The following is a 10,698-nucleotide window of genomic DNA, read 5'->3' on the forward strand; positions in this document are numbered from 1 at the left end:
ATGGCCTTCTTAGGTTAAGAGCACAGAGAAATGTGTGGCATCTTTAGTCATTAAGAGGAACAGGAAGCCATGGTGGGAGGTAACGCAGGGAGTGGCAGCGCTGCAAAACAGAATGTTTCTTTTGTGGTGATGCTGGCCGGCCGATTGGATGGTTACCATATTTGAAGAGAAAATCCTGAACTAATGACGTCACAAGTGGGTGTCACAACAGCTTCAATTCACTGGTCAACATTGAGACTACACAAGCACATAAGTCTTTGAAAAGTCTCATCAAAGACTGTTGACTCTCAGAAAACACACACACACACACACACACACACACACACACACACACACACACACACACAGGTCTTCGAACACACACACATATGCACTCACTCAGATCATAACCATATAAAGTTTACCACAGAGCTCTGAATTACTCATGCACATACTCGCACTGTCATCAAAGATAGCATTTGGTTATGATTAGCTGTTGTCGTTTAAAGTTCTTTGACCTTTGAACAACACACACTCATATAAACACACCGGCTACAGTGGGCATGGTTACTGATTGACTTATCACATGGCAATGATGATGCCTGACTTCAGCAGGCAAAAAGTCAATGTGATCGCCTATCGTTACCTTGTGTGATATCGAGGCTGTTGCAGGTGCTAAACACATAGTTGTACAGTTTTCACCGGGCAGCTGACTTTCTCGGACACTTGTCATTTGTGGTTAGATTTAGACAAGACGTTTATTGAAATAGTTTGACATTTTGGGACATATTCTTGCCAAGAGTTAGATGAGGAGATAGATACCACTCTCTAACGTCTGATCTTAAATATGAAGGTTTTTTTGGACTTGTTTTCATAACATAGACCTGATTGCTTGTTTCTCTTGTGAGATCTGGCAACCTGGTGGTATCGATCTTCTCAACTAACAATAGGTAGTGTGCAAACACGTGACAAAACTGTGTGACGTATGTGTGCGACGCCATTTTGGATGAAAAACAAATCAACAATGACGTCTAAAGCGAACAACAACAACTCCGACTTCTTCAAAGTATTCTGACTCTCTGGAGTCCTCTGCAAAGGCAAGATTCAGAGAAAAAGTCCAAATTTGCGGCCTTGACCCGTACACGCTAAAGCCGTCTGATTATATTGAGGATTTAGATTCATTACCGCCGATTGAATATCCGGATATTGTGAACTACCTTGTGCTACAAACATTGTGAGCAACCAACGCACAAATGAAGGCGTACAAGAGCTTAGATGCTTATAATTTCTTTGTTTCTGGCTGGGTTGGTAGTCTTCTTACCAAACCCCTGAAAGATGACAGGGTGCTCGTCCATGCCCGTGTAAATCACAAAGAGCTCGAGATACACCGCTCAAGCCATGGTTTGTGAGTGAGAAGAGCGGCGATGTTATCCTCGCACACTGTGATTGTATGGCTGGATTAAGCGAAGCATGTTCTCACATTGGTGCTTTGCTTTTCGCAAGTGAAGTAGTCTCAAGAATAAGCAAAACAAAAACATGCACAGAAAAAAAGAGCAAATGGCTGCCATCACATGTAAAGAAAGTGCCTTATTTACCAGTCAGCGATATGGAGAAGTAAGGTCTTACAGTGTTTGGGTATATCATAAGCGCAAATGTTTAACGTAAAAACATTGAAAACATAGCTTTAGCATGAGCTCTTACCAGATATAAAGTGGACGCCACACACACGGGTGAATTGTGCTTTTTCTTCTGTTAAATCCTCACGAGTTATGTTGCTAAACCACAGCGTACGGCGTTCGGTAGACAGAAATTCATCCCTCTTTTGTGGATCGTTGTTTTTGATGATTTTAGGAAATCTAAAGAACCGTTTCTCTGGGTCACGAGTAGCGTTATGACCACAATTATACACTGCGCACACGATTGGCATTTTCTTTCAATCTTAGACGTTTAAATACAAAGAAAATTACGAAGCGTTGCAGCAACTCCCACGCGAACGGGCGCCGTCTTGGTTGTGTATTCCAACCAACATGGCTGACTTCTGGGTTGGGAAATAAGCGTGACGTCACATGCACACGATGGCAATGGAGATATAACTACTTACTGGGGGGAAAAGAGGAATGATTTAAATAAGGTAATACACAAATAAATCATTGAAAAAGGTGCAGCCATGTTGTTGGAAAACTGGCCAACATACAGTGCTTTACTAACAAAAGCCATTTGTGCAGAGTGGCCTTCAAATGCTAAGGTCACCGAGTGAGTCACACAGACAAGCATGTGAAACTTAAATTCAGATTTTCAGAATTGCAACTGTGTTCAATCCATGCTGGTAATAATAGCCACTGACATGATGTGTGAGTTATGATACTCCAGGCTGAGCCCTCGGCCTCTTGCGTACCGTACCGCAAAAGGATCAGCAAGCCATGAAAGGTTACAGAGGTGAACAGTTCACCTGGCTGTGACAAACCTGTGTACCCGCTGACTCTGGCCCACGTCGGCTTCCACTGGTGGCCGCTCGGTCGAGCTGCTGAACACCTTTTTGGCAGGAACATACAGACAAGGTGTTTTTGCGAAAAGGGCACAGGATTTTTACAACTAAATTACAGTCATTTTCAGTCACTCCCTAACTCTCCATGACTCTTAATGACAGGCTTAAACCCAGAGCTTCCACTTGTTGCTCACGTTAAAGTGTCACTTAGTTTGATGAGTAGTTTATTTAGACACCCGGTACTCGTAGTAATAGTCATTATACACAACAATGTGAGTGCCTGTGTATAAACTTCTGCCTCAGAAAAAATCATTAGGTGGCTCTACTGCTTAAAGGACCTTGGCAGCAAGGTGCAGGTTCAGAGAGCATGAATTTCACTGGCAGCCGAGGTGTAAACACACATTGTTATGACACATGAGAGGAGTCTTCCCGGGACAGTATTCCAAGCACTTGGAAATACATTCCCACTGAAGAGTGTTGACAACACAGCACTTAACCAGAGACCTCTCACTTACTACCAGTAAGCTGTACACACATATATATATAAGTACCTGCATATCCAAAGTCCTGCTTAGGCTGACTGACAGCTGATTTAACACACTGATACAGAAACCAACTTTATTTCTATTAGGGCTGTCACTATATCAGAGTTTCACAAACAAAATCGATATTTTTGAGAAAGCTATAGAAAAGTAATGTCTTACTTTGTTTATTGTGCATTTTGTCTCTAGTTTGGCAAATTAATTACACTCGAAATACGAGTGTGACACCCATAAACTTGCTCTTTATTGAGGACGGGGAGTGTATGGAAATGTTTTCACCTGAATCAAAGTAGGCTGGCTTAAAAACCCAGAGGCCGTCTAGGCCAGATTAAATATTTCCGAGCCAATCCCTGTTTATGATGCGGCGTCAACGCAGAGAAACAATCCTCTCAGCTTGTTTCTCTACAAATCTCTGTTAACACCTACTGGACCCACCTCTTTTGTTTTTCACTCCCTCATCACAGAAAGGCAACTTTATCACTATATTGAAACAAATATAAATGATTAGACAAGTGTTCGCCTTACATGGGTCAGACAGGGATAAACTAGGTTTGAGATTTGAACAATGAGATTTAAGGCCTGTAAATCAATAAGTGGGCCTAGTAGACCTTTGATCGCCTTAAACGTGCTTCCTTTTATCTGTAAAGCCTCAAACAGCGGTTTTAAGACTCAACAGAGATTCTTTCAAAGTCAAAACTCAACTTAACATGGATGAATTGACAGGTCTCTGATTGTTCCCTTTGATTAAAGGTTTATCACCACTGGATAATGATTTAAGTCTGGCAGCAGGTTAAACTATGTTTGTAAAAAATGGCCTGAAATGTGTTGATTAACTTCACAATCGGCAGGGTTAGAGGGAAGTTACACAAGTCATCGTCATCTTTCCACAGTATTGCATATCCAAGTGTTGTTTTACACTGAGCTCTCTGTGGCTGATTTAAAGGGGTCATATGAACCATGTAAGGGCGACAATCATGTCCATTTAAAGCCAACTCAACATCATGAATGAGGAAAAGGAAGAGAAGACGAGAACACAGGGCTTGATGCAACTGAGAGAGAGGAAGGGGAAGTGGTGAAGGAGGAAGAGCAAGTTGCTGCAAGTCTCTGAGGCCATAGTTGCAGCTGCTTAAATGGCACTGAGGCATTGCCAATTATAGGATTTATTATGAATTTTGATTTACATTTACCTTCCCAATTTACTTAAGAATTCTACTAACGTGTACACTTGTGGTGTGGCGCACAAAATAAATAAAGGTGTATGCCAGATGTTATATATTAAGGACAAGAAGGTGAACATGTGGGGAAATGATAAAAGAAAAATGTATAAGAAAAGAAAAGTGTTTAAAAGTGTAGTGGCATCATTTACGATAATATGGTCCGACTGCGTATGGAGACTTAATAAATGCAGATGAATCATGAATGGAAATTTTACTAGCCTGCAGGCCGACGGCTAAAATCTGAGATTGTGTGTCACATGGGCCTCATTAGTCATGATGTGAATGAGGCAGAGGCCCAATGTTTTAAAAGTCCACACTTACGTTAATGCAGTGGACCAGGAAGTGGAAATAGTAGGGGTGTGTGTCTGTGTTTTATTTGATAGAGGTGACTAAGAGCAGGTCAAAATGATTTGATTTAGCTGGAGGAATGGGAGTGCTGATCCCATCTGTGTAGAGGGGAGAGTCTTCCTGCTTCGTAGTGGTTGAAAATGACATACAATGATTGAAAGATGGCTGAAACACCAAGTGAAAATCTCTAGGCTAGTACTTTTCACTCAGTGGGCTTTTTTGTATTTGTCACAGGGTATATTGTCTGAAGGGTATTATTGATCTTTCTTTTTAACACCCACATCTAGTACACTGCCACAGTATTAAAATCTGAGAATACTAACAAATCCCTTCCTGTCCTAAAACAACAAACATTTGTCAAACTATTGAATCCCCGGCAGAGAGAGAGAGGTACTATAGCAAGCAGCCACTGACAGGATATTTAGGAGGAGCCCAAGATCCTTTATAGCCACAAAGCACAAATACTTAATCAATAAATGAACATTATCAACAGCAGTATGGGGAAGGGGTGGCCTACAAAGAGTGGTCATTCCCCAGCTTGTGGCAGATCAGTGTGTTATGCGTGTCATGTGTTTGACCTGGTGATGCAGTGACTGTGACTCCCACCGAGCTTGCAGCTGGTTTTCAAAGTGGACAGCAACATCAGCATCTCCCCCATTCTCTGTATTGTCTGAAATAATCAAATAGTGTCATTTTAATATAAAGAAAAGAGCTTGGAACGAGGGCAGCCTTTGGATAAAAAGTGTTGGGCCTTTGCAGCCTTCACAGGGAGGAGTCCTTGGTGCTGAGCTCTTTCAATTATCATATAACTTGGCTATGTGCCCGACAGTTAAAACAGCTACTGAGAAGACATTTCCACTCTTATAAAAGTGTATACATCATTTAACCTGTATATAAAACAGTATATCAAGAGATTAGGTTTACTAGGCCTCACAGCATCAATCCCTTCCCTTTTATTTTCTCCAATCCTTTGCTATTATCGCCTCCCCTCTCTCTCTCTCTCTCTCTCTCTCCCTCAAATCGCGAGCGCCCAGTGCACCACAGTGTGCACGCGACGTGCCCTAGTGCATGACGCTAGACCAATCAGAGTGCGCTATTCCGAAAGTTTACCTTTTATGGCTCGAGCCGGGCAACTGACGCAGTATAAAAACATGCACCCACAGATAACGGATTCACTCTGAGCGCCGTTACACGCAGCTTGTGCGGGATATCATTTGCCTGAAACCGGTTCCCTTAAAGCGAAAAGCCCCCCACCCAAAAGGTAAGACACAGAAACATTACTTGCAGATTCATACTTTTACAATCATATTTCTAGTAAACAGTGACTTGCTTTGTGTTTTTAATGCACTTGTCTGTGAAATGTGTCATTTTGAATGCAAAAGATGGCAGGCACCACGAGGTCTTTGTCCTGTCATACACCAACTGTACTGCTAATTTAACTTAACTATTTGAACAAAGTAATCATGAAACAATCCAGTATCTGTATTTTGCTTCTATCAAAGTACGCAGTGGTGATTGCCAGACGGCTGAACTCGTGCCAATGTGACTCGCAGGTGCTTTTGGATGCAGGCGGTTTAATGTTACCTTAAGTTGATGGTCCTATTTTAACTTGGTCATCGTGTAATGTTAGTTGGCGCAACATTTGCAGTATTCCTGTGCGGTCTCATCTCTATTTCCCATCAGGGTACTTTGAAAGAGGCTTTTGAGTTGAGGTCGTCTGGATACCGGCTGCTCCCTTTGTGCGCCCGATGCGGCGGGGTGTGACCTACTTTAGCATAGTAGCTTAGCCACATCATGCTAACACCGCCCTTCAGACTTTCAACAGTCGCATTTTAGTCGATTATTTTTTCCACTGACACTTGTGTCCACTTCCTGGGCGTGTTAGAATTCACTTTATCGTCGTAGTAATGATACTTCCTCTAAATGGGGGGGAAGGATATGAGGCCTGCAAAAAGTATAAATTGGGGAATATCTTAATTTAATAGACCTGTTTCGCAATAAATTAATGTCTTGTCAATTTACACACTTGAGGAGGGGAAAAAAGGGAAATGCGAATGACAAATCATGTACCGTTATAAAGGCGTGGCTTTCATGAGAGAGTATCAGTCAAGGACTTGTGACCATTCATGAGTCAACATGAGTTAATTACGAAACTTGAGATTTTTTTTCTGCCCGTCTTAGAAGGTTGCTGCCAGAGAAGATTGTGAAAAATGTTGAATTGATAGTAATGTATGCAGTCGTGTCCAGATGGGCAGTCTGCAATGACTGAGTATGACGCAGTGATATTGAAGCAAAGATTTCGGATTAAAACTATGATTAAGCAACAATGGGAGGGGGCAGTGGGGGAAGTTAAACTGTAGTGAACCGGAGGGAGTGGTCGCGCAGGGTCTGATATGTCGAATGTTCCTTTTTCTTGCTGTACTCTGGCCGCGCGCCATGGCGCCGGTAGCCGCAAAGCTGCTCAAAACCGAGCCATGTCCTTATATGGTAATACCAGAATGCAGCGCCACTTCCTTTTGTCTGGCTTGCTCGGAATGTGCGGCACGAGCTCCACCCAGCGGCTAGTTTCGTGAACTGCCACTGGTTGGTTAACAGGAAGTTAAGTGTCCGGCGCTGTTGCAGGGCGGATGTGAGACTTGAGTTTTTAACGTGTTTCTTTTCTTCACAGTTCAGCCATGGAAGATGAAATCGCCGCACTGGTTGTTGACAACGGATCCGGTATGTGCAAAGCCGGATTTGCCGGAGACGACGCCCCTCGTGCTGTCTTCCCCTCCATCGTCGGTCGCCCCAGGCATCAGGTGAGAGATTGAGCTCCACAGAATAAAGCCAAACTGCTGATTTTTAATATTTTTAATTGACCATCCCAATTAACTTAATAATTCTATGTAGTTAAAAGTTGTTTTAGAATTTCTTGAATGCTAGCTCAAAAAAGCTTCAGTGTGTGAATGCTATGAATTTGAATGAGATTTAAAACCAGACACCCTTTAGAGAAGATTAGCCTTTATTGATCTCTAGAGAGGAAATTCAGATGTTGCAGCACAAAGAAAGAAATGAGTACAATTAATAAATTGAAATGAATAATGCAAGTATAAAAGATTATGATGTGGATAGTCTATGCCATTTAATTAGATTTCCTAGACAGTACATAGTCAAGATCTTTACAGGTAACTAGACATGGATGTCCCTACACATCTCCATGTTTCAGTGCAGAATTGTGTGTAACAATTCATCTGATCTTTTGTTTTCAGGGAGTGATGGTCGGTATGGGCCAGAAGGACAGCTACGTTGGTGATGAAGCCCAGAGCAAGAGGGGTATCCTGACCCTGAAGTACCCCATTGAGCACGGTATTGTGACCAACTGGGATGACATGGAGAAGATCTGGCATCACACCTTCTACAACGAGCTGAGAGTTGCCCCCGAGGAGCACCCCGTCCTGCTCACAGAGGCCCCCCTGAACCCCAAAGCCAACAGGGAGAAGATGACCCAGGTACACACACTTAACTTGTGGACATGCAGAATTGTTTCTAGTTTAGCAAAGACATTTAGGTATTTGCCTCATTTCCTCCTTGGTTTTCCCCTCCATTCCATTCTCACTTGCTCATTCCTCTCCCCTCTCCTCCAGGACTTCTCTCCTATAAGATGATCTATCATCAACAGGTCTCTCTTGACTGTGTGCCTTTTTTTCTGCACTTGTGTAGCTGAGTTAGTAGATCAGCACTTAATAGACATCTGACATGCACAAGTGTGAAGGAATGTTGACTTTCTGCACTTTCCTCTACTAACTTCAACCTTAGCCTCACACTAATGCATGTAGTGAGTGCAGTGGCCACAGAAGCTAAATACCTTGTGCTGTGATTGAAAATGCTAAAATGTTTTCTTGTCTTGCAGATCATGTTCGAGACCTTCAACACCCCCGCCATGTACGTTGCCATCCAGGCTGTGCTGTCCCTGTATGCCTCTGGTCGTACCACTGGTATCGTCATGGACTCCGGTGATGGTGTGACCCACACAGTGCCCATCTATGAGGGTTATGCCCTGCCCCACGCCATCCTGCGTCTGGACTTGGCTGGCCGCGACCTCACAGACTACCTCATGAAGATCCTGACAGAGCGTGGCTACTCCTTCACCACCACAGCTGAGAGGGAAATCGTGCGTGACATCAAGGAAAAGCTGTGCTACGTCGCCCTGGACTTCGAGCAGGAGATGGGCACCGCTGCCTCCTCCTCCTCCCTGGAGAAGAGCTACGAGCTGCCCGACGGACAGGTCATCACCATCGGCAATGAGAGGTTCCGTTGCCCAGAGGCCCTCTTCCAGCCTTCCTTCCTCGGTATGTTTAACAAATGAAGCTCTAACATGCACTACATGCTAAAGACACACTATACCCTTATAGTTACCCTGCACTTCCACTTGCTAACCTGTGTTTTGTATCTGCCCTCAGGAATGGAGTCTTGCGGAATCCACGAGACCACCTACAACAGCATCATGAAGTGTGACGTCGACATCCGTAAGGACCTGTACGCCAACACCGTGCTGTCTGGAGGTACCACCATGTACCCCGGCATCGCTGACAGGATGCAGAAGGAGATCACTGCCCTGGCCCCATCCACCATGAAGATCAAGGTGAGCTGACCTGCAGCAGAGCCAGCAGTGACTGTGTTGCTGCTCTCATGGTGTCTGATTAATGCAGGAAAATGGTATCCTAATGCGTTTCTTGTGTCTGCAGATCATTGCCCCACCAGAGCGTAAATACTCTGTCTGGATCGGAGGCTCCATCCTGGCCTCTCTGTCCACCTTCCAGCAGATGTGGATCAGCAAGCAGGAGTACGATGAGTCCGGCCCCTCCATCGTCCACCGCAAATGCTTCTAAACAGACTGTTCCTCCTCCCCCTCCCCAACCAGACGCCCAACAACTTCAGCTCTGTGCAAAACAACCACACACCACACATTTCTCATACACACTCAGGCGCAGAGCCTAGATGACCAACTCATTGGCATGGCTTCAGTTATTTTTGGCGCTTGACTCAGGATTTTAAACTGGAACGATGAAGGAGACCGTAATGTTTTGGCTAGGTTACAAAAAAGCACCCCAGGGTTCTGCAGTTGCATCTGGGGACTTAAAAAAATGTACATTTTTGTTTTTTCTTTTGAGTCATTCCAAATGTTTGTTAACTGCATTGTTCAGACACATGATTCCAAATGTTAACTGCATTGTTCAGACACGTATTCGCCTCTGTGAAGGCTGCCCAGTGGTTGGCGCATACTTAAACATGGTTGTAGTATCGCTTGTATGTAAATTATGTCTGGGTTTTTTGTACTTTCAGCCTTAAAAATATCTTGGTCCTGTTAATTTTTTTTTTGTTTTTGTTATGCAAAACCCAATCGTGACCTCTTCTTCCCCCTGTTGGAGGTTTCATCCCCGGGGTGGTGGGGCAAGGGGTCTCGAAGTGATGGGGTAACATGGGGTGCCAGACCGGTGGGGCCAACCTGTACACTGACTAAACAATCCCAATAAAGTGCACATGTGTTCCGACATGACGTCTGACTCTTGTCTTCCATGAAATGTTTATGTAAATGTGACTTCCAACTCTTATCGAACATTTAACTTTAGCTAAACACTGCTGTGTGAAAATGAGTTTTCAGATATAAATGACTACACTGCAAGTCTTGATCTGATCTCAACTAATTATCAGAAAGCCCTTCAGTAAATACTATATCAAAGTTCTTTCGTGCACATGTAAACAGTTGGGGCTGTACTCCCAACAGACACCATAGGTCAACTAAACTTAAATGAAAGCATGAAGCTCATTAGTGGCTGCAGGGGACTAAATATATTCTGTGATCCAGTATGAGACATTTGTCACAAGACTATATGAAAAACACCAATGATGACTGATCTAATATGTAGACTCCATCCCAGACAGCAGTTTGTGTTTCCACAAACTAACAAGTCAGCTGTTGACCTGCAGCGCATGCCTCACCTCAGGGCTTCTCAAATCCTGCTAGTCACAGCATGTTGGAGTTCTACCAGAAACTCTTGAGGCAGCCTCCAGTTTCAGCTCGAGTTAAGTTTAAAGGGCATGAAGGTGTTTTCAAAAGGTAGGACAACCCCAAACATCCTGTATTTGT

General features: G+C 43.7%; 1 protein-coding gene across 1 annotated transcript; it reads left to right on the forward strand.

Moving 5' to 3' along the window:
• Window positions 1–5,678: 5,678 nt before the first annotated feature.
• actb2 (actin, beta 2) lies at window positions 5,679–10,107 on the forward strand. The gene is made up of 6 exons (XM_029438524.1): window positions 5,679–5,832; window positions 7,240–7,369; window positions 7,820–8,059; window positions 8,461–8,899; window positions 9,011–9,192; window positions 9,296–10,107. Exons 2-6 carry the CDS (start codon window positions 7,247–7,249, stop codon window positions 9,437–9,439), a joined length of 1,128 nt encoding a protein of 375 aa, XP_029294384.1. The 5' UTR covers window positions 5,679–5,832; window positions 7,240–7,246; the 3' UTR covers window positions 9,440–10,107.
• The last annotated feature ends 591 nt before the right edge of the window (window positions 10,108–10,698 follow it).

The sequence above is a fragment of the Cottoperca gobio genome, chromosome 8 (genome assembly GCF_900634415.1).
Source record: "Cottoperca gobio chromosome 8, fCotGob3.1, whole genome shotgun sequence".
Lineage (NCBI taxonomy): Eukaryota > Metazoa > Chordata > Actinopteri > Perciformes > Bovichtidae > Cottoperca > Cottoperca gobio.

Coding starts and splice junctions, on each gene's coding strand:
- actb2 (XM_029438524.1), top strand. CDS start 7,247: ATGGAAGATGAAATCGCCGCACTGGTTGTTGACAACGGATCCGGTATG. Junction 8,900..9,010: donor CTTCCAGCCTTCCTTCCTCG/GTATGTTTAACA, acceptor ATCTGCCCTCAG/GAATGGAGTCTTGCGGAATC. Junction 9,193..9,295: donor CATCCACCATGAAGATCAAG/GTGAGCTGACCT, acceptor TTGTGTCTGCAG/ATCATTGCCCCACCAGAGCG.